The sequence below is a fragment of the Amblyraja radiata genome, chromosome 4 (assembly GCF_010909765.2).
Source record: "Amblyraja radiata isolate CabotCenter1 chromosome 4, sAmbRad1.1.pri, whole genome shotgun sequence".
Lineage (NCBI taxonomy): Eukaryota > Metazoa > Chordata > Chondrichthyes > Rajiformes > Rajidae > Amblyraja > Amblyraja radiata.
Window position 1 is genome coordinate 49,392,888 of NC_045959.1, and position 26,921 is coordinate 49,419,808.

At 42.9% G+C, this 26,921-nt stretch overlaps 1 protein-coding gene across 1 annotated transcript; it reads left to right on the top strand.

Annotated features, from left to right (window-relative positions):
- The first annotated feature begins 1,170 nt into the window (after positions 1 to 1,170).
- Positions 1,171 to 26,921, top strand: cops5 (COP9 signalosome subunit 5). The gene is made up of 8 exons (XM_033019367.1): positions 1,171 to 1,628; positions 5,028 to 5,262; positions 15,664 to 15,792; positions 17,655 to 17,720; positions 21,821 to 21,906; positions 22,664 to 22,775; positions 24,900 to 25,048; positions 25,446 to 26,921. Exons 1-8 carry the CDS (start codon positions 1,486 to 1,488, stop codon positions 25,534 to 25,536), a joined length of 1,011 nt encoding a protein of 336 aa, XP_032875258.1. The 5' UTR covers positions 1,171 to 1,485; the 3' UTR covers positions 25,537 to 26,921.

Consider the following 26,921-nt stretch of genomic DNA (forward strand, 5'->3'; position numbering starts at 1 on the left):
CTCCTTGGATGACATATACAAGGCCCGATGCTTGCGCAGGGCCATAAATATCAAGAAGGACACATCCCACCCTGCCAACCACCTTTTTACTCTGCTACCCTCTGGGAGGCGATTCAGGTCTCTGCAGGCTCGCACCGGTAGACTAAAAAATAGTTTCTACCCATGTGCGATAAAAGAGCTTAACTCCAATAGTGAACACTGGGAAGCAAGAAGTAACTTCGAGGAATACCGCTAAATTCTTTTAAACTCTTTTAAAAATGTATTTATTATTTTACTATTAACTGTATACAATTATACAATTCAATTTACAATTCAATTTATTGTCATTTGGACCCCTTGAGGTCCAAACGAAATGTCGTTTCTGCAGCCATACATTACAAAACAAAAAGACCCGAGACACAACAGTTTACAAACATCCATCACATCGTTGTGATGGAAGGCAAAAAAAAACTTATCTCTCCACTGCACTCTCCCCCCCGATGTCAGAGTCAGAGTCAAAGTCAAAGCCCCCGGCTGGCGATGGCGATTGTCCCGCGGCCATTAAAGCCACGCTGGGTGATGCAAGGTTGCGCACCGGGTCTTGGTGTTAGAGCCCCCGGCGTGCGCTCGCAAAGTCCCGCGGCCATTCCAAGCCGCGCGGGGCGATGGTGTAAGGCCCCGCTCAGGTGCTCTTCAATAAACATATTCAATTCAATTCAATAAGTATATGGTGAGAGGGAAAATATTTTAAAAGGGACCCAATAGACAAGTTCCTCACACAGAGAGTGTATGAAGGAGTGTATTATTGTCCTTTATAAATGACTGAAGATGCAAGAATAAATGTGAATTTAAAATTTCTCGGACTATTCAATTTATAGCCTTAGACGGGATCTTGTCACTTTGTGATTTAGTTTATTAGTGTGTAATTAAACAGAAAGAATGTTCTTTGAAACTCAATGGAATACAACGCCTGCAGTTTTTCCAGCTTTTCCACTCTTTGTACTTTTATTGATAAATCGGGTTGATCCTTGTGTCACCAACAAAATCAAGTTAAACGAAAACCGAGTTAGAAATAAACTGTAAAGTAAATGACGTATTTTCTACTTCGACAGTGTCCTTTATTCTGCCAGTGAATGGTCACAGCCACGTATACTTTGACCAATAGGCTCCAGGTCCCGCCGTTGTTGCCTCTACTGCCTCATGTGTGTCATTGAGCAGCTCGCCTATTCCAAATCCACCTCCTCCAAAGGGCCCACGGCGATACCTTTCAATGTAATCCTGCTGCGTTGAGTTAAACTAAATGAAATAAAAGAGACCTTACTTCGAGAATCGATTTGCAAGGGAGGTCTTGAAACGTGGCGTGCATGATGTGGGCAGGGGTTGCGAGCGGATCTTGTGTGTGAGTGTCTCGGTTCCCCCCACGTCGGCGCTGGGCTGGCCGCCGGCTCAGTGTGGTGTCAGCGGCGAGGGGCGGAGGCAACGGCAACGGCAGGTGGGCGGGCGAAGATGGCGGGCGCTAGTGGCAACATCGCACAGAAAACATGGGAGCTGGCGAACAACATGCTGGAGGTGCAGAGCATCGATGAGATTTACAAGTATGACAAGAAGCAGCAGCAGGAGATCCTCGCGGCTAAACCCTGGACGAAGGAGTAAGTCTCACTCTATGAGTCCTTCATTTACTCCTGACAGCGTGAATGTCTGTGGAGGAAATATTGTCCAGACCCTCAGTAGGCCTGTGCTTGTTAACGCTATCATGATGACATGAAAAATCACGGAAAAAATACCGACCGCGATAATTATCAAATTACCTCATTTTGGTGATAGACACACAATGCTGGAGTAATTCAGCGGGACAGGCAACGAGAGATAAATATAGAACCATGATATGCCAAAAAGTAACAACGATAAAATAAACAGGCTATTGTTAGCTGTTTGCCAGGTGAGAACGCAGAGCTGTTGCAACATGGGTGGGAGAGGAATGGGAAGAGAGGGAATGCAGGGGTTACTTGAAGTTACAGGAATCAATATTCATACCACTGGGTTGTAAGCTGCCCAAACTAAATATGGGATGCTGCACCTCCAATTTGCATTTTGCCTCACTCTGACTAGGACCGAAAGATCAGTGTGGAAATGTGAAGGGGAATTAAAGCGTTTGGCAACTGGGAGATCAGGTTGGTCCAGGCAAACTGAGCGAAGTTGTTCAGTGAAACGATCACCCAGTCTGTTTGATGATCTTGCTGATGTCTGAGAGTCCATATCTTGAACAACGGATACAGCAGAGGAGGTGCAAGTGAGCCTCTGCCCAACCTGAAAGGACTGTCGGGATCCTTGGACAGAGTCGAAGAAGGAGGTGTAGGGACAGGTGTTGCATCTCCTGCAGTTGCAGGGGAAGGTACCTTGGGAAAGGGGGTGGTTTTCGGTGGGAAGGGAGGAGTTAACCAGGGAGTTGCAGAGGGAGCGGTCTCTGCGGGGTGGAGATGGGAAGATGTGACTAGTGGTGGGATCCCATTGGAAGTGGCGAAAATGACAGAGGATTATGTGTTGTATGTGACGGCTGATGGGGTGAAAAGTAAGGACTAGGGGGATAAAGGGCAGAGCAAATGGTACTGAGGAGACACCTGTGAGGGCCTCATCTACAATGGAAGAGGGGAACCCCTGTTCCCTAAGAATGAGGACATCTCTGATGTCCTGGTATGGAACACCTCATCTTGAGCACAGATGATGCGTAGACAGAGGAATTTGGAATAGGGGATAGAGTCTTTACAGGAAGCAGGGTGGGAAGAAGTGTAGTCAAGATAGTTGTGGGAGTCAGTAGGTTTGTAATAGATGTCAGTCGATAGTCTATCTCCTGCGATGGAGATGGTGAGATCAAGAAAGGGGAGGGAGGTGTTGGAGATGGTTCAAGCGAATTTGAGTACAGGATGGAAATTGGTGGTGAAGTTAATGAAGTCCATGAGTTCTGCACCTGTGCCTGAGGTAGCACTGATGCAGTCGTCAATGTCATGGAGATAGAGTTCGGAGATAGGGCCAGTGTATGCCTGAAACAGGGATTGTTCAACGTACCCTACACAGAGGCAGGCATAGCTGGGGCCCACGCAAGTGCCCATATAGATACGCCTTTGATTTGGAGGAAGTGGGAGGAATCAAAGGAGAAGTTGTCAAGGGTGAGGACCAGCTCCGTTAGGCGGAGAAGAGTGTTTGTAGAGGGAAATTGGCTGGTTCTGTGGTCGAGGAATAAACTGGGGGCTTTAAGGCTGGTGGGAGATGGAGTAACTGGACGTCCATAGTAAAGATAAGGGAGTGGGGGCTTGGAAAACAGAAGTCATTGAAGAGATGAAGGGCGTGTGAGGTACCTTGGACATAGGTCGGGAAAGGTTGGACCATGGGGGATAGGATGGAGTCGAGGTACATGGAAATCATTTCAGTGGGACAGGAGCAGGCAGAAACAATGGGTCTTCCTAGGCAGTTGTGTTTATGGATTTTGAGGAGAAATTAAAACCAGTTGATGCAGCTTTATAGGGGTTTGGTTAGACTGCATTTGGAGTGTTTTGTGCAGTTTTGGCCGCCCCATTACAGGAATGAAGTGACAGCATTGGAAAGGGTGCAGAAGAGGTTTATCAGAATGATAGGCGGTATCAACTATAAGAAGAGTTTGCTTGGACTTGGATTGTTTTCTTTTGAATGCTGAAAGATGGGGGGGGGGGGGGACCAAGACAAGAGACATTTATTGTTACATGCACCAATTGGTACAGTGAAATTTGTGGTCACCATACAGCCATACGAATAAAAAAGAGCACAGAACACGATAGTCTTTAACATAGACATCCCCACCAAGTTTCCCACTGTGAGGGAAGGCACCAAAGTTCAGTCATCCTCCTCTGTTGTCCTCTGTTGTTCACCCGTGGTCGGGGGGCTATATACATATAGAAGAATATAAAATTATGAGAGCTATAAATAGGATAGACATTTTGAACTTTTTTCCCAGGATGGAAAAATCAAATACTAAAGGACATAGCTTGAAGGTGAGAGGGGCAAAGATTAAAGGAGATATGCAGGGCAAGTTGTTTGCACAGAGGGCGGTGAGATGCTCGAACGTGCTGCTGGGGTGGTGGTTAAGGCAAATATGATAGTGGCATTTAAGACTTTTTAAATAGACATATGGATATGGAGGAAAGGGAGGGATATGGATTATGTGCATGCAGATAAGAATTGGTCTTGGCATCATGTTTTCCACAGTCATTTTGGGCTGGAGGGCCCATTCTTTTGCTGGACTGTTCCATGTTCCAACTATGTGCTCATTTTCTAGAACAAGACCTGAACCCAAACCTTTTTGATTCTTCAATAAATATACTAAGATGATTGTAGCTGGTTTGTTGTTCAGCCTTTTTGATGAAATGTTAACACTGCTACGATCTGCTGTATATGCACTTGAGCACAGCTGCTATTTCAGTGCGACATTGAGGAAATGCTACATTTTTAGAAATGGTCTTTTGACTGAACTGCTTTGGCCAGAAAAGGTTCCATAGCACAATGAACATTTTCTCAATGTAGTCAGCAATCCCTGTCTTAAAGCAACACCAGTGTTTGCGGAATCTTGGTATGCGCAAATTAACTACTGTGCCTACATAAGGAATAATAGTATTTTGTCTTTTATGCTCTAGCATTTAGCTTTCATTTTGGCATTGATCCTTTTTTTTAAACAAATACATTGAGGAATATCAAGAATTTTTGTATGAATCTTTGTATTTATCTTTGAAACCTTTTTTAAATCAGGATTAATGCAGTTATTGTGAGAGCAACTTAGCATCTTGTCTGCAAAGTGAAAGAAACATTGATAATTCTGTAAACCCTTAGCAGGTCAGACAGTGTCTGTAAAAGCAAAAATAGAGCCAACGTTTTAGATTGAAGATCCATCAAGTGACAATGACCTGAATTGTGACCTGAATTTTTTCTACAAATGCTGTTTCTATTTCAGATTTCCATTATCTTTTTTTACTTTTCTGCAAAATAGAAGTTGATTTTTCTTTCTAATCTATTATTTTTTGCAGCCATCATTACTTCAAGTATTGTAAAATCTCAGCTCTCGCTCTTTTGAAGATGGTGATGCATGCCAGGTCAGGCGGAAACTTGGAAGTGATGGGTTTAATGCTCGGAAAAGTAGATGGAGAAACAATGATCATAATGGACAGTTTTGCTCTCCCAGTGGAAGGGACAGAGACAAGAGTCAATGCTCAGGCTGCTGCCTATGAATATATGGCTGCGTATATAGAAAATGCTAAGCAGGTAGGTTTATAATTATAGTTTTCTCCTTTCTAAATTCATGTAGTTTAATAAAGCACTGTACAAATTAACTTTACTGTTTTTAAATCTAGCTCAAAAACTTTATTTTAATGCATGAGTAATGTGCACAAAGTCTATTTCCAATTGTTAATCATATTTTAGGTATGACAACAGGATGATGCCAAAAGCTTTATACTATGTTATAATATTGTAAATTCCTCCCCATTCTAAATGTGTTTATATAATTTTCCTGTGCCTAGATTTGTAATAGTATTATCCTATTTAAATACTCAAGTCTGCTGGGTCTGGTCATTGGCTTTTTGTAAAACACTCATCTTGCTTAAAATATATTAAATTGCTTTTATGCGTGAAACTGGTATTTCACCAGCAAAGTGAGTTCAGAAAATTACAGAAATAAATTATTGTCATTTTTATTATATCAATTATCTTTACTACTTATTTACTAGACTTGCATTTTACCAAAGTTTGTGGATTTGATCAGTTTGTTCTGATTGTGGTTTTGGATGGTGCTGTTGAAACACCCTGCATATTATTTCCCAGTACCAGCAGGGCTCGAAATTAGCGGTTGCCCGGGTGCCATTGACCACCCAAACATACTAGGTGCGGTGTGACGAGGTGCGGTGATACTAGGTGCGGTCGGAGCGAATGATAGGCCCCGAACAGCGGCAGCAGCGACAGCGGCTCCACCACCTCCTCCTCCCGCACCTCGCTCGGCAGAAGGAGGCCTCACTCTCTCTCTCTCTCTCTCTCTCTCTCTCTCTCTCTCTCTCTCTCTCTCTCTCTCCCTCCCTCCCTCCCTCCTCCCGGCCTCGCCGTGCAAGAGCGGTTGTTTTGAAAGCGCCGTTGGCGGATTTGCAAGCAGCGGCCGCTATCGCCCTGATAACGGTCGCTGCTTGCAACTCCGCTGTCTGCGCTTTCAAAACAACTCCTCTCGCATGCAGAGGGAGGAAGAGCGGAAGAGGGAGGTCTCCTTCCACCGTCTGAAACAGCTGCACCTATAGCTAAAGGATCTTTGAGCTGCACCGCTTGGCCCCGCACATTGCTGTTGGCTGGCAGAGGAGGGGAGGCGGTGGGGAGGAGATCCCAACCGCCTCCCCCTTTGGCGGCGGCACTTTGGCGTTGGACAGGGATGGCCAAGGCAGAGGAGCACTGACCTTCCTTCCTCCCCACCTCCTCTGCCCCTCACTGACATCCCCTGTGCTCCCCTTACTGATCTCCCATTCATCCTGTACTGATCCCAACATTCATCCTGTACTGATCCCGACATTCATCCTGTACTGATCCCCCATTCATCCTATACTGATCCCCTCATTCATCCTGTAGTGATCCCCCATTCATCCTGCATAGACCCTCCGATCCACACTATCCTGACCCCCCCCCCCCCCATTCATCCTGTGCTGATCCCCCCCCCGCATCCATCCTGTACTGATCCCCCCATTCAAGAAGAATGGGGGGGAACAGTCTGAAGAAGGTTCTCGACCCGAAACGTTGCCTATTTCCTTCGCTCCAAAGATGCTGCCTCACCCGCTGAATTTCTCCAGCATTTTTGTCTACCCCTATTCATCCTGTACTGATCCCCCCCCATTCATCCTGTACTGATCCCCCCCCCCCATCCATCCTGTACTGATCCCCCCCATTCAACACGACTGACATCCCCTCTGCTCTCCCCTCACAATTTTACATACTCCAAACAACACTTACTAACTCACCTGCCTAAATCCATCCATTCCGCACCGATTGCCTTCTCAACTCTCAACCCCCCCCCCCCCTCCCCGCCGCCATCTATTCACCCCGCACTGATTCACACACCCCCTGACCCTATTGTAGTTCATGGTCTTCAGAGCGAACATTGACTATGTTTGATAACGGAATGCAATGAAATGTGTTTTAATTCCCAATGTTATCATTTGTTTTGACACCTTTAAACATATTACTAAAAGAACATTTGCTGCAGTTATGTCCTTTGCCCATCTCTTGTCAGTTAGTGTAATGTTTAACCTGTCAGATGGGTATAATCAGTTTTAACAGCTATTATCATAAAATGCCTTTAGAAATGTCCTTGCAACCTGTATATTTTGTTATGGATAAATTTTGTGGGAAGCCAGAGTGTTTCTGTGCCAATAGCAATAACGACTCATGCTATGGCCACGTCATGGTAATTTTCGGTCCTTTACAGAAAACATGCTTGCATCAATCTGTAGTGTGCATGGTTAAGCATATATGTTACCATGGTCCAGGATTTATTGACACAGGTTGATCATACACTGAATAATCCAACCACATTTTTGTTTGGAAGTGGAAAGGACTAATAGAAATTGCATTAATTGCAATGTGTAAAAAGAGTTGAGATATTGTATTATAATTTTGCTGCATGCCATTGTGGTATATATCATGTCTTGATTGGTGAATATGTTTAGTTTGTGTGTTATTTGAAGCAGAAATAATATGTGAATGTAGACAAAAGTGCCGGAGAAACTCAGCGGATGTGGCAGAATCTATGGAGCGAAGGAAATAGGCAACGTTTCGGGCCGAAACCCTTCTTCAGACTGATGGGTTTCGGCCTGAAACGTTGCCTATTTCCTTCGCTCCATAGATGCTGCTGCACCAGCTGAGTTTCTCCAGCACTTTTGTCTACCTTCGATTTTTCAGCATCTGCAGTTCTTTCTTGAACATAATATGTGAATGCTTCATTGAGCATAATTCCGACTGGTAACTACGCACTTCATCCGAGCACATTATGGCACGCGTCATGCAAACCGTCTTAAATGACCACCTAAACTGTCATTTGGCAACCTAAAAAGCTGTCAAGGTTGCCCGGCTGGCAACAGGGTTAAGTGAGAGCCCTAATAGAAATACAAGAGGCTGCAAATGCTGGAATCTGGAACAACAAACAACCTGCTGGATGAACTCAGAGGCTGAGACGGCATCTGTGGAGAGAAATGGATAATTGATGTTTTGGTCAGGTACCTTATTCTAAATCCACCGAAGCAGCTTGAGTTCCTCCATCAGATTGTTGCTCCTATTTGGAAATTATTTTACTTGATTCACAGTTCTGCTTACAAATTTTTTTTAATTCATGGCAAATTTCAAAAGCTCAATTGCTAATACAGGTGCACAACCTTTTATCCGAAAGCCTTGGGACCAAACACTTTTCGTAATTCAGAATTTGTCGGCCTTCGGAATGGAAATTTTTTAGCGTAGATTTTAATGGCTGGCTCAGTGGTAGAGTGCTCGGCTCATATCCGCAAGGTCGCGAGTTTGCGCCTTGATCCCGGCAGTTACTCGGTCGCGAGTTTGAGTCTTCAATGTCGTTTTTTCTTGCAGAATAAATGTCTGTATGAAATGCAGTGTGTTGAATGAATTCCTGAATTTGTAAATGTGCCCGCAGCATTGAATCACCTCTCGCACTCATGTCACCCTAGCGGAGCTACATGCCCTTAGGCGGTCTAGCTCGGGGATTCTTGAATCCCCGAGCTAGGTCGCGAGTTTGCGCCTCGATCCTGGCAGTTACTCGGTCGCGAGTTTGAGTCTTCAATGTAGTTTTTTCTTGCAGAATAAATGTTTGTATGAAATGCAGTGTAGGAGAGGTGTACTGACTGTGTGGGCAGAACTTTGGAAGTGATTGCCCACCAGTCTAAAAAGCCGCTGTGTCTCCTTGTCCCTGGGATAGCAGGGGGCGATCAAACAGCACAATACCCCCCTCCCCCTCCAACTCCAGAGGAATCCGCTCCCCGATGGGCCGCTACGGCGACAAGTGGCAGTTTGCCCACAGCCCGAGCTGCGCCCCCTCATCCGCCACCCCAAGAACAAGACGTACCTTGCACACCATCAGCTTCTGCCCCTACGTGTTCCTCTGGAGTTGGAGCGGGGCTGGGCTGGAGTTGCTGCTGGCTGTGGGTCTCTGGGATCTCCATGCTTGCAGTGGGCCTGGGGGTCGGTGTCCCGTTGGTCCTGACGTCTCCGGCCACCCCCCTGGACTGGAGCTGAGACTGGGAACTGTACCGCCCTTGCCCCCTCCCTCTGCAACTGCAAACAACCCCACTCTCCTGCAAGGGCGGTACAGTTCCCGGAGGATGGCAGGTGGCCGGAGACGTCAGGACCAACAGGAACCCGCTCCCCGATGGGCCCCTACGACGCCCCGAGCTGCGCCCCGTCATCCGCAACCCAGGTTCCTCTGTAGTTGGAGCGGGGCTGGGCTGGGCTGCTGTTGGCTGTGGGTCTCTGGGATCTTCGTGCTTGCCGTGGGCCTGGGGGTCGGTGTCCCGATGAGGGGGCACAGCTCGGGGAACGGCTTCTGGTGGTCCTGACGTCTCCGGCCAGTTTGCAGTTTTCCTCTGGAGTTGGAACGGGGCTGGGCTGCTGCTGGCTGTGGGTCTCTGGGATCTCCGTGCTTGCAGTGGGCCTGGGGGTCGGTGTCCCGTTGGTCCTGACGTCTCCGGTGACTGGCACTGACCTGCTGGTATCGCCTACATGAAGACAGTGCAAAGCCCCCGCGCCGGTGCAATGGGCGGGTCGCTGGAGAGGGGAGGGAAGGGGTCACACACATGGCCGGGAAGCAGAGGGGTGTAGGTGAGGTGAAACTTAAGGGAGCGACAATCTGCTGCTGCCTGCCCGCTGAGTTAAAAAGTTCCCACGCAAGACTCACGATACACTGTATATCGTGAGTCTACCGTGGGAACGTTTTAACTCAGCGGGCAGGCAGCAGCATATTGTCAATTATTAACCCCCCCGCGCTATATACCCTCACCTTCTCTTTTATGAATGGGGATTTGGTTCCCCTTTCTTCGAGGACCGACCGGAGGTTCCGCTGTCACCTCTGCAGGCCACCCTCGGTGAACGTTTTCAAGGACCTTTCTTCAAGGACCGAAAAAATGTCCGCTATTCGGAGGTTTTCGTTATTTGGATCTTCGGATAAAAGGTTGTGCACCTGTACTTTTTTACAAATCTTCGTAAATGAGAGAGGAGTTGATATGCACCATAACCAATCTCTCAAAGCACTTCATCACCAGAGACGTTAATGCCACCGGTCGATAGTCGTTGAGGCACGTCACCTTACTCTTCTTGGGCACTGGTATTATAGATACACTTTTAAAGCAGGTGAAAACCTCAGACCTCAGTAATGAGAGGTTGAAAATGTCCGTGAAAACTCCAGCCAGTTGATCTGCACATGTTTTGAGAACTCGACCAGGTATACCATCAGGTCCAGACGCTTTCCGAAGGTTCACCCCCCTGAAGGATCTTCTGATATCGGCCACTGTAACTATATCTGTAATATGGGGGCTCGGGAACGCACATCAGTGTTCTTCCATCAAAGCTTGCGTAGAACGCATTGAGCTTGTCGGGGAGTGATGCTTCGTTGTCGTTTGAGCTGCCTCCATTCAAGCCCTGCCACAGTTGCCGAACATCTGCCTCATCCTCCAGCTTAGAGCAAAAGTCCCTTTTGGCCTTTTTGATGGCCTTGTCAAAGTCATATCTGGCCTTCTTATACACCTCTTCGTCGACAGACCTGAAAGCCTGGGATCCGGTCCTCTGAAGAATGCGGATCTCCTGGTTCATCCTAGGCTTCTGGTTAGGAAACACTCGGATGGTTTTTGGTAGGAACACAGTCTTCCACACATTTCCTTATGAAGTCTGTAACGACTGTGGCATATTCATTCAGGTCCATTGCCGAGTGTATGAACATTGCCCAGTCTACTGGCTCCAAGCAGTCCCGTAGTTGCTCCTCTGTCTCCCCTGACCAGCTCTGTGTAGTCCTCACCGCTGGGGTTGCGCTCTTCAGTTGCTACCTGTATGCAGGAAGAAGCAGCACCGCTGAATGGTCGGATTTCCCGAAGTGAGGGTGAGGCATGGAGCGATAGGCATCTCTGATGATCATATAGCAGTGGTCAAGGGTGTTTAATCCTCTGGTGCTGCAGAAGACATGTTGGTGGTAGTTCGAGAGTGATATTTTCAGATTTGCTTTGTTGAAGTCCCCGGCTGTGATGGTAAAGGATTTGGGGTATGCTTGTTGCTTTTGGTGCTTGTTGACCATTGAGGATTTGAGTTTAGGAGCATGGAGATCCTACTGCAGTTGTACAGGGCCCTGGTGAGACTGCACCTGGAGTATTGTGCAATTTTGGTCTCCTAATTTGAGGAAGAGTATTATTGCTATTGAGGGAGTGCAGTGTAGATTCACCAGGTTAATTCACGGGATGGCGGGAATGACATGTGATGAAAGAATGGGTCGACTGGGCTTGTATTCACTGGAATGTAGAAGGATGAGAGGGAATCTTATAAAAAATATATAACATTCTTAAAGGATTGGACAGGCCAGATGCAGGAAAAATGTTCCCGATGTTGGAGGAATTTAGAACCAAGGGTCACAGTTTAAGAATACGGGGTAGGCCATTTAGGACTGAGATGAGGAAAAACTTCTTCACCCAAAGAGTTGTGAATCTGGAATTCTCTGCTACAGAAGGCAGCGGAGGCCAATTCACTGAATATTTTCAAGAGAGAATTAGATCTGGCTCTTAGGGCTAAAGGAATTGAGGGATATTGTAACAGGGTACTGATTTTAGATGATCAACCATGATCATATTGAATGGCAGTGCTGGCTCGAAGGGCCGAATGCCCTACACCTGCACCTATTTTTCTATGTTTCTATGGCGTGCAGCTCCTCCAGTGCTAGACGGACGTCTGCCTGGGGTAGGATGTAGACCGTGGTCAGGATGAGGGAGGTGAATTCATTTGGGAGGTAAAAGGGGTGGCACTTCACCGCCAGATGTTCGAGAGCATGAATTAGACAGAACTGCCACATCTGAGCACCACGCAGAGTTGACCATGAGGCAGACGCCCCCTCCTCTCTCTCATTCCACGATGCCTGCGTTATGATGGATGGAGAAACCTTCAGTCTGGACGGCTGAGTCTGGGGAGCTGGGGGTATGCCATGACTCTGTGAAATAGAGCACAAAGCAATCCCTCAGCTCCCTTTGCTAAAACAGTCACAGAGAGAACATACAAACTCCATACAGACAGCAACCATAGTCAGGATCGAAGCCAGGTTTGTGGCGCTGTAAGGCAGCAACTCCACTGTGTGACTGCTGCCTTTTTCTCCTTGTAAAATCGATAGAAAGTGTCCTGGAAGTTTCCGTCGACGATTCCTTGTTCCTTCAGAAGCCATGCTGCACCAGTGTCTTGATGCGGGAATCAAATACTCCTTCAAGTCATTAGTAATTCCCAGCAGAATTACATTTTCATATTAGCAAGATACAAACAATGTGACACTTGCCTATAAAATAAATCAGAAATGCATATGGCTTTTAGATTCATGCAAGTAAATGTTAATGGCATGTTAGTCTCAATTATTTCCAAACATTTTCTCTAGCACTGAAAATTAAAATGCTTTACAGCTATGTAGTCTCATTCTTCACAGCTTAATTACTTTAAAACTCCAGCAATAATTTATTTTATTTTCTTCTCTCTTCCTCAATGTCATCTTATTTTTCTCTTTGTTTTGCTTTTCTACGTAATGTAGCATTTAATTAAATATTCTGTCTTGCACTTCCTGACTTGAAATCTGCATGCTTCAGTCAGGATTTTTCAAGATGATTAACAAGTTGCAGTAGCCTGGTCTGTTCGCTAAATCCCAAATGCCCTGAGCAGAAATGAAATTATAATTACTGCAACTTCCTGTGCATAAGTCTTTGGGTCTGTGTAATTAACAGCTCTCACTGCTCATTCATCACTAAAATCTGGGCTACGATCTTTAGAATCAAATGTAATCTGTGCATGATGACTATTTAGTCTGTTCCTTTCTCATTGGTCCAATTTCTCATAATTAGTCAATTTGCTTAATTTGCTGCCTTTTCTATTTTGACACAAATGAAATTCCACAATTTCAGTCTTCTAACAAGAGTTGCATTCTTTCAGATTACTTTTAATAAATCTAACCAACACCACTTTATCAAAAAATTATCTAGTCTATGTAGCCACAATGTTAGTTTGCTATCCCATTATGTTTCATAAAATCAAAATGCTGATAACTTTGCATTCAACATGAAGCAAAGAAAACTCAGCCGGCATATAAATTCCTTACTGCACTTCCTTTTTCTCCCCCTTTTCCCTTCCTCTTTTAAGACTCCTCGCTGCCAGATTACACTAGCAAGAATTTGATATCTGTAAACAAAATGTTCAGCAAAGAAAATATCCATCCTTCTCTGTTAAAGACTAGAATTCCTAGAAGTTGATATTTAATTAGTGTCGAATCAGGATCGAACTGACGCTGTAAGGCAGCAAATCTAATGCTGCCCCACTGCCGTCCTATTGTGTGTACTTGTGCAGGAATCCATCTCTGAAAAAAGCTTATAACTTGGCTTGCAACATGACTTATGGTCAGAGAGAAGTCATGGAAGTCATGGGAACTTGTTTAAATCTGTGCAGGAGAATGGTGAGAATATCCAATTTTAGGTAACTAACCAAACCAACCCCCATCCCCACTTTTTTTTCACCCCTTTTCTTCCCTCTGCCCCCACATGGACGCACCCATTTCCCTCCCCCCCCCCACCCCCCAACACCTCCCATTTCACCTACATTCCTTTCTCTGCACAATTGGCAACTCTTCAATCCTATCTCACCATTTGTCTTTTCCTTTCTGGCTTTTGTCCAACCACCTGCCTATCAAAAAGCCATCTCGTGGAGTGAGCGGGCAGGCGTGATCCCCAGTGAGCCTGCGGGCCGCCAGCGAGGACGGCGAAAATCAGTGGGGGACCAGCCGATCTGTGGCTTGGGCCAGCGTGACAGAGCCGGGCCGGGGGGGGGGAGGAGGAGAGCGGAGGAGAGCGTGGCGGCAGCAGCCGTTATGGTCGCACGGGGCACGCGATGCGAAGGTATCCGGCGGGAGGCGAAGAAATGACTGAGTGGGGGGGTGAAATATTTTATTAAAAATGTTTAGAGAAAAATGACTAAATTTAACGAGGAGTGGATTTGCGAATGTAAAAGTAAAATCGCTAGCGAAATGGTAAAAATCTTGGCGTTTTTGCGTCTGGTTTTCGTGGAGTAACGAATCAAAGGCAAAATCAAAATCACACACACACAGAGTTTTAAAAGTATACTAGACCAAGTGAACTTTAAACAAGAGCGCATAAATGCTTTGAGCCAGCAGGTGGTGCTATTTATCAGCTGCTGACAGGCGATGGACTCAAATTCTAATGAAGTTTTAAGATGTGTTCTGTAAAACATAAGTTTCATTGGAAATACTTTAAAATCATTACCAAGAATTATGACTGAAATTTAGGCGTACTATTATTTGTTTTCATATTTTATATCTTGGAAAGAATACTGGTTTGAAACAAGCAAACCCTAGAAACTAATAATTCAGCATTGACTGCACATTCTAAATAATCTCAATCACTCGACTATTCGTATTTAATCCTATTCCTATCACTGATATTTACTATTTAAAATAAGACGGAACACACAAAAGTATTTTTATATCAATACAAAAGATTTTCAGCAATTTAATCAGCATCTGTACAGAGAATTGTGGAAAAGAACAGAATGTAGAAAAACAAGGCACAGAAGATTGTTCCGCCCATTTTATTCATTCTGGCCAAAAAAGAGCTTTTGAGACGTTGCATTTTTCACCAATTGTCCAAAGACATGTCATTTTGCTAATTGTAACAAAGGTTTTTGCCTCTCCCTGTCAGGAGTGAATTATAGACCCCCATCACTTTTTCAGTGAGTGATTTTCCTCACTTTCCCTCCTTCCTTAAAGTATAACGATAGTCTTTTTTTTAACCCCACAAAACCTTTGGGATTATGGAACAATGTTTCCCAGATTTGACTGACATTGCCATCCTCCAGGTGCTGCTTGATCACATGCAAGCCATGATCCTTATCATTAGACCCACCATGGATTCAATCTTGAAGCAAGGCTATGCCTCGAGGCATTGGAGATGTACCTCCAGCACTGCTGCCACCATGTTGCTCCAAATCCACAGGCAGACTAGGTGAACCAATATCAGTGTTTTGCACAGGCTAATGTTCCTCAAGAGGCTCTGATCACATTCAACAAGCTCTATTTGATGGGTTACATTATCCAAAACAAGCATTCTTTTCCAGAATCTATTGATTCTGCATTTCAGAAGCCATGGAATTGTAATGTAAGCAAGTCGTCCTTGATCTGATGGACTGCCAGAGGAGAGCAGAATCCATCTTTTCGTGTTGCAGATGCTAACTGACCTGTCAAGTTTTATCTATGTAATGTTCTTTAATATTTCCAACAGCTGCTATTTCTGCAATATTCAGTTTTAAACAAAATGTTTTGTTTTATTGTGTGCCTAAGATGGAAAGATAATGAATTCTCCCCTGTATGTCTTTATTTAAATTTATTTTGCAACCATCTAGGTTGGACGTCTTGAAAATGCAATTGGTTGGTATCACAGTCATCCAGGTTATGGATGTTGGCTTTCAGGAATTGATGTTAGTACTCAAATGTTGAATCAACAGTTCCAAGAACCATTTGTAGCAGTGGTGGTATGTACCTTGCATTTATATCTGACCTCTTTTTATACGTTAAATACTAAAAATCTTGAATGTGCCTACCTTTTTTCCACTTAAAAGTACATTTGATTTCTATTACAAATAACTGCAATGTAAAACCTGACCTTGATGATGCTGTAATTTCCATTATAAAAGGATAGCTGTCATTTTTTTAAATGAAATGACCAAAATATAAATATTTTAGAATGATTGCTGCATTATATCTTCTTCTGTCTCCAGATTGAATCAATTTTAAGGACAATATGTTGTTCATTCGTTGATTATAAAATTGTAATTCAACTTTTGCATATTCATGTTACATTTGGTTTTAATTGTCCCAAATTTGGTATGTTTTAAATATTTCAAACTAGAATTAGTTGGTTAAAGGAAAATTTGAAAAAAAATTATATACACACTTCATGTTTTTCTACTCTCTACCATCTATTTTTCCACTTTTTCCCCTTTCTATTGTTTTCTTTTTCTTGTCTTGCTTACTTCCTTCTCATAACATAAAACTAGAGGTTGTACATAGAATGGATTACGGTATGACATAGTTGGCACCTAAAATTAGGTGCCACTGTATTGTTTTGTACTGTATTAACTTCTAATAAAATAAACAAAAACAAAAAACAAAAAAACAAAAAAAGGAAAATTGCTAGCCCATTATGACATTTTTTTTCTTTCTTAAGTGTATTATATCATATTTTTCTTCCTATTGTTTTTCTCTTGCATATTTTGGGAGTGGGAAATTTTGTTCTTGGTCTCTGGCCTCATTGTACCACACAAAGGCAAGTTGGGTCTGTGGCTGACTACATGAACTCACAATACTTTTGTATATTTATGTATATAGAACAATTCATAACACTTTTGTGTATTATGCATGTAAAACGCAAACCTCTCTAGTATTTTGCTTCTCCGTCTGATTTTCTTTATTTTTGCTTGACCTTTTAATTTTTGCTTTCCCTTTAATTTCTGTACGTACTCAAGTATATTAGTGTCGTACTTTCTCCAAAATGCTATTGTGGCAGAGAAAGCCAGTCCAAAGCCTTGTTTTGTGAGTTCCACTCAAAGAAGAAACTGCTGCTCCATTTCTGATCTCAGTGACCAGATAACTCCCTCTTTCCTTTTTCACCTTCACCATAACACATACTAAACAATCTTATTTACCATTATTATATTGGTACATCTATACAAGAATAATTCAAATTTCTATTGATTTATGGTTCTTTATTCTAAATTGTTGAAACTATTATATCCTTGCACCACTGCTTATGGCTTTGCAATTCCACCAATCATTTACACCATTCTTTATATTCTTTACTCTGTAAGTGTTAGTGCTTTGATAAAGTACATAGCCATTACTATTTTTGCATTTCACTATCAATTTTGTTGGCAAATGTTATAAATTTGTGTAGTTTAAATCTAAGAATGCAGGGAAAAAGCAGAAAAGTGTTGCAGTTCAAACTTGAGCACTATTGTAAACTTACAACTCCACAATTGATCTCTTGTATAAATTTCATATTATACAGTAATTTTTTCATAGCTGCATAAATCTGTGATTTGCCACATTACTACCTCACTGAATTTTTACACTTTGTTCAGAAATATTATGTTGTATTACCAAATTTATTTTCAGTGTAATATTTTAATCTCGAAAATATAAACTTCCATCATTATTATAACCGTATTTGCTTCAATTGTTAGAAAACAAAGTACTACATTTAAAATATATACAGATGGTGTAATGGTTTAGATTGTAAAGTGGCCCAGTGAATTATTCTTGTACAATGTGCATAAACATTGCGAAAATAAATTTAAAATGTTTTATTCAGAATTTATACCTTTTGAGTTTATAGATTGACCCGACAAGAACAATATCAGCTGGGAAAGTAAACCTAGGAGCTTTCAGGACATATCCCAAGGTAAATGTTTTATTTCCTTCTGTGTCCATTTTCTCCCTTTTTCTTTCTTTCCTGAAGACAGTAATTTATGGATTTCATACCTATATTTTGTATACAGACCAAAACAGTAAGTAGGCTATTTTATGTGCATGGACATAGAGAGGATGATTGTCATTGAAGATGGGAAATCTTCACCTTGTTAAAACTTCTGGTTGAGATTGCTGAATAATAATGAAAGCAAGAACTCCATCAGACTTTTTTTCACCCACCAACTCCGTCTTGGATGATCAGACCAATTGTATTATCTTTATCAGCTCTCTGCCTGAGATTAGGAAACTTCACAGACCAGAGAATCTACATGGTTCTATTTCTTGTTACATTAAAATTTAACTGAGAACTTAAGATAAATGTAACCAGGATAGTCTGCATCGTCTTGTTAATGGCTCTTTAAATGAAGATCTCGATATGCAAACGGACTTTCATTCATATAGCACATTTAATTACAATTAGTGTGGTTCCTTGCCAACCGCAGTTTTATAGTCAAGACCCGTGACGGACAATTTAGCTGACTGCGACGCCTAAGAAACGGAGTCCCCCAAGGCCCGGTACTGGCCCCCATGCTCTTCAATCTCTATATCAGCGATCTGCCACGCACGACCTCGTGCCAGTATGGATACGCAGATAACCTGGCCCTACTGCATTCGGACAGGAGTTGGTCAAACGTGGAGGATGTGCTCTCGGCAGATATGGAACTTGTCGCGGGCTCCCTTAAGACCTGGAGAGTAAAACTGTGACAAAAACCACCACAATGGCCTTTTACCTGAACAACAACGAAGCTCAACGCCAGCTAACCGTCACCCTCAATGGGTCACCCTTACCCTATAACCCATTTCCTACATACCTCGGGGTGAAACTAGATCGGCAGCTAACCTACAAGCAACACCTTGAAGCTCTCTGTACTAAAGTCTCGGCGCGGAACAACCTCCTGCGTTGCTTAGCTGGATCGCCATGGGGCGCCAGGACATCTCCGAACCAGTGCTCTTGAACTCGTGTACAGCACTGCTGAGTACGCCGCCCCAGCATGGTACCGCAGAACTCATGCTAGCAAGCTAAACGGCATCCTCAATGACACCATGCAGATCATCACCGGCTGCCTACGTCCTACACTGATGGATCTTCTGCCGGTGCTCGCAGGCATCGCACCCACCAAGCTTCGCAGCAAGTACTTCACCCACAGGCTGGTGTGCAAGGCCCCATCCTACACCAAACATCCTTTGCACCATCTCGCCCAGGACTCGCAGCAACTGGGACCTCAACGCCTGTCATCTCGTCGCCCCTTCTCCCGTCACGCAGCGACCCTCTGTGGTTCTGGTTTCAACACACTAGGAGCATGGAGAACCAGCAGGGAACAGACTTCGACCTCCCCAATTCACTGTTGCACCGAACACCACAGCCCCACCCGGCTCGGACCTGCCCCGCAAAGAGTGGGTCGCCCTGAACCGGCTCCGTACAGGGGTCGGCCGGTTCAACGCCAACATGCATCGCTGGGGGCTGCGTTCATCAGCAGCCTGCGTGTGTGGAGCAGATTGGCTGGTGTGTGGACCAGACCAGCACGTCATTTTCGACTGCGCTGTCCTCCGCCCCCCTGGTCGAGGGTAGACCTTATGGCCCTCGACAACAACACATTGAACTGGCTGCAGTGCCTGGAGGGTGTTACATTTTTTTTTTTTTTTTAATTTCAAAATAGACTTTATTCAGGTAATAAATATATACAATACATGAACCGTGCGAAGAATTCATCCGACATTTTCGGAGGCTATACAAATTGTTCAATGCAGTTTATATACATTTCACAAATCTGTCCCCCACCCGTGCCACTCATGTGGCCCCCTGGCGTGGGATACCTTCCCTAATTTTTTGAGGGGCGTCTCCACCATACCGTGCCCCCCCATGTCCAGTAGCGGAAGGACCCTAGACTGGTCCTCCCCCACCGAGCCTTGGCGTTGGCTGCACCGAGCTTCAGTGCGTCCCTCAGCACGTACTCCTGCAGTCTGCAGCGGGCCATTCGGCAACATTCCCTGACGGACATCTCGCTCTGCCGGGTGGTGAACAATGCTCGGGCAGACCAAAGGGCGTCTTTCACCGAGTTGATGACCCTCCAGCAGCACTCGATGTCAGTCTCTGAATGTGTCCCTGGGAACAGTCCGTAAATCACAGAATCCTCTGTGACGGAGCTGTTCGTGATAAAGCGTTCCAGGGACCCTTGCATACTTCTCCAGACTCTCTTTGCAAATCCACGCTCTGGGAAGAGGTGGGCAACCGTCTCCTCTCCATAGCAGCCGTCCCGAGGGCAGCGTGCGCTGGCAGTGAGGTTCCGACGGTGCAGGAAGGATCTGACTGGGAGGGTTCCCCTCACCGCCAGCCAAGCCAGGTCTTGTTGTCTCCACAGCTTCAGCTTCTTCCCCACCTTGGTTATCCGCTCCAGCCAATTCAGCCCCCCCCCCGAACCAGATCCCCAGCACCTTCAAGAAGTCAGGCTTGAAGGTGAAGGGGACGGAAGATCGGTCGGGCCAGTTGCCAAAGAGCATGGCCTCGCTCTTCCTGAGGTTCACCCTGGCTCCCGTGGCCGACTCAAACTGGTCGCAGATACTAATCAGTCTGCGGACCGACCCTGGATCCGAGCAGAAGACAGCGACATCGTCCATGTACAGGGAGATTTTGACATGAGTGCCCTCACTGCCTGGCAATGTCACTCCCCTTCTGCTCACAACCTTCATGATGGACTCGGCAAAAGGTTCAATACAGCAGACAAACACGTGAGGTCGGTGTGTCTGACTGTGACGGCATTCGTCGTGAAGACGAAGCCTCTCCGGGACCGTGCTAAACCATCCGATCTCGACTAGGTGAAACGTGGCTGGGACCCGCCTGCTGGGTTGATGAAGGCGTCGTGCAGCTTTGCGTCTTTTACCGTCTCCATCAGGAACTTGGACATGCTGTCCAGTCTGTTGTCGGCACTGCCGGATCGCCAGCCGCATCAATGATGCTGTTGAAGTCACCAGCCGGAACGACCTGCCGGGACGTGGCCAGCAGCACTGGGAGATGCTGGAGAACGGCCAGCCACTTGCTCTGCACGGGTGAGGCATACACATTAATCAGCCGGAGCGGAGAGCCACGGTACATAACATCCACCACGAGGAGAAGTCCCCCCAACCACCTCCCTGACCTCAGTGATGGCGAAGTTCCCTCCCCGCACTCCTCGTCACTGATTTCGATGCGAGATCCACGGCCCTTGTCCCCAAGGGACCGCGCCAGAACTGTTCTAATAAGAACAGATAGTCTCTTTTACTCAAATAGCTCGTCCTGGGAGAACCGCCTTGGTGATCACGGTCTCTCCCCTGAAGATTTATACGATCTGAAGAGAAACCAGAGTGTCATACATAACCTCTGCTGCCTCAAACGCATGAAGAAGAATTACATGAAATCTCTCAAGGTGTTTCACCAATGCATATAATCAAACAGGCATTTGAGATATGGTGACAAAAGTTTAAACAAGCTGCATTTCAAGAATTAGAGTGGTATAGAGCTTTTAACGTGGAAATTAGACACTAAGAATCTATGCAGATGAAAGCCTGTTTTTGTACAATGGAAACAGTAACATCAGAGATGAGTAAAGTCCATAATTAGAAAAGTGATCTCTAAGTGTTCTATAAGTGGAGAAGATAACTGATAAGGCTCGGAGCCATTGTGGATTAGTGAAGACAGGAGAGATGATGAATGCATCCGAGGGTATGCCACTGTTTTAAATGTTGTGACAGACGAAATGCAGCAATTGACCATAAGAGCTTTGGAATGATCATGCTAGAAGTAGCAACATTATTAATTAGCACCCTTTTGTTCTTTGCTGCTGCCATTTTGGCTTACCTCTTTTTACTTCAACTGGACACAAATGATTGCTTTTTTCTTGCATATACGTGTTCATTTTATTTGTAGTTGCTAAAATTTGTTTAAATGAAACATGTAAATCGTTTGTTTAATTCTATATGTACGCAGAGGGAAAATAATTAGGCAGAACATTTTTATGCTTAATATATTTTAAAATTATGACATAATTTAATATTTAGGGTTATAAACCACCTGATGAAGGCCCTTCAGAATACCAGACTATTCCACTTAACAAAATAGAGGATTTTGGTGTGCACTGCAAACAGTAAGTAATAATCTATGAATTGCCGTTAGTGCATTTGTTTAATCATAATATGTTAACTAAATATTCTTATTTCCTTTAAAATGTTACATTTTAACATAACTGCAGCTAAGCACAACAGATGACCTTGTATATTTTTATTAATTTCCCTGAGGCCTGACCTCTTCCCCAAAAGAGTGGAGGCACAATCACTATGTATATTTGGAAAGGAATGATACAAGTCATGAATGGCCATCTTCTTTTCTTTATATTTTATTAGTTGTTTCATGGATTTTAGTCATTCCAGGGCAATTTTTTTTTTGTTTATAAAATCAAGAAAGAAAATCTTTGAGCTCGCAGCATCAACATCTCAAAAATGCTTTGCCCATACTCGGTGACTTTTGTAAGTAAACCTGGTACACAAATCAGCAATAGATGAGACCTTCATATCTTAAAGATTATTTTTCTAATGTGCAAGACTAATGCCTATGTTATGAGCTTCTTTGTAGACCAAGGTAAAGTATTTTCTGTGCAGTGGACATCCTGAATATTGATAAGCAAATGTTACCTTCCATTTAACATTAAGTGCAAAGCATTTTTAAAGTTGGTGAAATGAAATGTTCAGTACCTAGCTTCTTCCAGCTGAATGAAGGTATTGTGAATAAAAAGCAATGGAAATTGGAGAATCATCAATGTATTTCACATCTTAGTGGGCATAGTATACTGATTACATGCTGTCAAAATATTTTAGTTTCATGTTGAAGTTTGTTTTTAACTTTAGGTATTATGCTCTTGAAGTTACATATTTTAAATCATCTCTGGATCGTAAACTACTTGAACTTCTATGGAATAAGTATTGGGTCAACACACTCAGTTCTTCAAGTCTACTTACGGTGAGTTATCTTTATTTCTGATTTGATTCATTTTTCAAATGGCGCTGAAGGTAGTGCGAAAATGTATTCTACTATTTTACTATTGCAACACTTCCTAGATCCATCACTTGCAGAAATGTTTGTTTTACCTCATATTATTCGTGGTCTAAATGATAAGTTAGACATGATATGTACCTGTATTACCAGAGCTGAATAATATTAAAGGAAAAGCAATTGCATAAAGCATTCTTCCTTTGGAACCAATCATTTCAGACTGGTTAGTGAGGAGGAGAAAGAGTGGAAGGGCTTCTTAATTTTCAGGCAGTAATTGTCTCCCTTTTTTTCCATTTGCTCCTGATGCAAACCTCGAGGTGTTTTAAATTGCCAGATGATAAAAAATATAGTGTAACCCATCGTTAAAACAGATTAATTAATCGTGAAAATAAAAATATTAGATATTGTTGTAAATGTTGATATGCTTTTCCTGTCATTAAACACTCTTTCCATTTTAGTCCTTTAACTGTCAACTCCGTGGCATGCCTGCAATCTTTCATCACGCTTTTCAGACATTTATATTGGCTGACTTAATCCAACTGTCCAATCAAGCAAACATCAGGAATGTACTCCCCATATACAACCACACAGAGTACAAATGATAAGGGAATAACGTTTAGTACAGGGTAAAGCCAGTAATGTCCGATCAAAGATAGTCTGAGGGTCCCCAATGAGATAGATAGTAGTTGAGGAGTGCTCTCTGGTTGTGATAGGATGGTTTAGTTTCCTGATAACAGCTGGTAAGAAACTCCCTGAATCTGGAGGTGTGCGTTTTCACACTTCTATACCTTTTGCTCGATGGGAGAGGGGGGGGAAGAGGGAATGGCCAAGGTGCGGCTCATCCTTGATTATGCTGTTGGCCTTGCCGAGGCAGCGTGAGGTATTAATGGAGTCGATGGAAGGGAGGTTGGTTTGTGTGCTCATCTGGGCTGTGTCCACAATTCGCTGCAATTTCTTGATGGAGCTGTTCCAAAACCATTCACCCTCATTGGCAGATGCTGCACCTGTCAATGTACAGATATAGTTTGAAGCACAAGCCATTAACAAAGGCTGTGATACAGCAGTGATCTGAGGAGGCTAAGGGTCTACTTCAGGACAGCCTTGAGTCAGTGGGTTGGGAATGTGTTGGGGACCATTTCATCCAACCTGAATGAGTATACCTTGGTCATCATTGGTTTCATCAAGTCTATCTTCTGACAAAGACAACTAGGGTCTATCCTGACCAGAAACCTTGGATGAAAGGAAGATTCACTCTCTACTACAGTTCAGATCCAAGTCTTTCAAGAAGGATGCTTGTGATCCTTTTGAAAGCCATGATAGTAACTGACATTGGAAAATATTATATCCATGTCACAAGATTCTTCTGGTTGTCTATTTATTTTGTCACCAATTTCAGCAATGATTACTGTCGCTACACCTCTAACCAGAGAATCTGGGATGTTAATATCTTGTGTAGTTTGGTGTTCATTTTGTTTAGAGATGTCCCTATGAAGCTTCTTGGAACATTTTACTATTTTTAGTAATATTTCATCATCCAATATGGAGAGCTCCAGGTTCACTTTTTATGTGTAGATGCACCCATAATAACCAAACAAGATCAATCATAGATATTAATGCTCTGAAATCAATCCATTAAATTTGCAACTGTGCTTTCCCCATAAAGGGTACTTGATCTAATTTTTTTTCCTACTTTCCCAACTCTGTTGCTGATCTTTAATTGTTGCAATGTCTAATGCCTGGAAAAAAATCATCCCTGTCCCCAAGGCGACTTTGCATTTTTAATATTATTGGATGACCCCATTTTAGTGTTGCTTGCAGAAATTTAAGGCCAAATGAGCACATCATGGTGAGAGGAGGTGAATGAATTTGGGATACCTGGACCATGCTGCATGAATGTAATACTTCTCATTTTTAAGATATTCATTCATACTGTTGATCCTTTCAAAATATTTATATTATAAATTATCTCAAAATTGTGTAAATCTGCTGGATTGTTTTTACTCTGGTGTTGTGAATCATTTGAGTTTCTTCCTAGTTGTATTTTAGAGATATATTTTATTAATGATCTTACGTCTTCACTTTTCACCACAGAATGCTGATTATACCACAGGACAAGTATTTGATTTATCAGAAAAGTTGGAACAGTCTGAAGCACAGCTTGGTAGAGGTAGTTTTATGCTTGGTTTGGACACTCATGACAGAAAATCTGAGGACAAGTTGGCCAAAGCTACTCGAGATAGGTAAAACCACATGCATTTTAAAATCGTGCGTCTAAACTCACCAAACCATTTACATGATGATTTTGTGTGCATGCTTAGGAATTTTTTTCCAAAAACTAATGTGATTAATACTGCAGAATTAAAGTGCAGTAAAGAATCAATGTACATATTACTTTGGTGTAAGCTACTCTCATTTTGTCAGGGCAAATAGTGGAAGAAGAAAATAAAATAATGGAAAAATCATTTTGTAATATAGAGGTTATTCGAAGCCCTATTTTCCTGGAACTGTTTATTGTCTTTTCAATACTCTTTGAACTATTTAGCCAATACTGGCTGCTGCTTCTGTGATCATCAACTGCTGAAATCAAATTCAATGTTACTAATTGCAATTTATTTATTTACTTGTACTGTTTTTCAGCTGCAAGACTACCATAGAAGCAATACATGGTTTGATGTCTCAAGTTATTAAGGATAAACTTTTCAATCAGATTAATATACCTTCCGCATAAAGTACTGAAACTCGTCAAAGGAAGCTCCTGTAGTATGTGCTTATGATGCTTAAGAAACTCTACGCAGTTCCAACTTCTTTAAACGGACAGCATCAATAGTTCTCCAGGACATTGGTACCTATGTATTATTATGCAAACTACAGGCTGTTTTATTAGCTTTCAGTATCCTAACTAGTAATTTCAACAAATATAGTCAAAATTTTGTAAAATGGCAGCTGTTAGACCATCTCACTTCCTTGTAGCTAAATCTACTGTAGGGTACCTAAATCCACTGAAAGGGGAAAAAAATATCTCAATGGAGTTTCTAAAACAAAAAAGAAAAATGTGTTCTTCATGCTATTAAAATACATTAATATTACCAGAGATTGCTATTTCTGCTTTTAAATTGAATTACTTCAGACTCTCAGTGCTGAAATGTGATTTATTTTTACAATTCATTCAGGTGAACAAAGTTCCACAAACTTTTCAGTGATACACCTGTGTTTCCAATAATACATGCACCTATGATCTAGAATCAATAAATTATGCTACTCTCACTGCTTCTGTGGGCCTGTGTCATTTATATAAGAGCAGCAATTCTTCCACATATTAATCTTCAAGTTTTTTCCAAATAGTCGATTTGATTTTGGGCATGTCAATACAGACAAATTTGACTCCTCGGCTTGTAGTTTGTTACTTTGATACTTTCGTGCGATATACTCCAGATTGTATCACAGAAACAGGTTTTGACATTTATCAAAATGGAACTGAGTAAAAAATTGAAATTTTGCGAAGTTAAACGTAAAGAGCCAGAACGTGGGACTCATCAGCCCAGCTCTTTCTATGATACAGACATCATAGGCTAAATAGTATCTTGCTGCATCATTTGATCATTCTACATGTCTTTCGAACTCAAGGCTTTGTACATTCTCCATAGGAGGCATCGATTTGAGTTAATTAAATTCAAAGAATCAGATCATATTTGTAACTAAATAACATTTAGTCCAATAACAGTAAAATCCAAGACTTCTCTAATTATAAATTATGCATCCTCCATTAGGCTTGCCTCTCAATTTATGCTCTTGTTTTCTGTTACACACGGTCTGGAATTCTTTCCGTAAATATCTCTTCCTCTTTACTCTTCTCTTTACCCTTCCACTTATTAAAACCTGACTCTATGACCAAGATTTTGTTCACATACCCTAATATCATCTGCGTATTGTCATGCAAAATTGGACACACCGTCCATAAGGCATCTAGTGCATTTTACTACTTAAAAAAATTGTATTAATGCAAGCTTCTGAATTGAGCACTACATGAAAATTAGTGCTCTATTGTATGAGAATGTATTGAAACCTGCAGAGCAATGGATATTTCTATTTCCTGAAATAAAGTTATCAGCAGTT

Excerpts from the sequence above, each read along its gene's own strand:
- cops5 (XM_033019367.1), top strand. The coding sequence starts at position 1,486 with ATGGCGGGCGCTAGTGGCAACATCGCACAGAAAACATGGGAGCTGGCG. Across the intron at positions 5,263-15,663 it reads ATATAGAAAATGCTAAGCAG|GTTGGACGTCTTGAAAATGC; the intron begins GTAGGTTTATAA and ends GCAACCATCTAG. Across the intron at positions 21,907-22,663 it reads TTTGGTGTGCACTGCAAACA|GTATTATGCTCTTGAAGTTA; the intron begins GTAAGTAATAAT and ends TTTTAACTTTAG.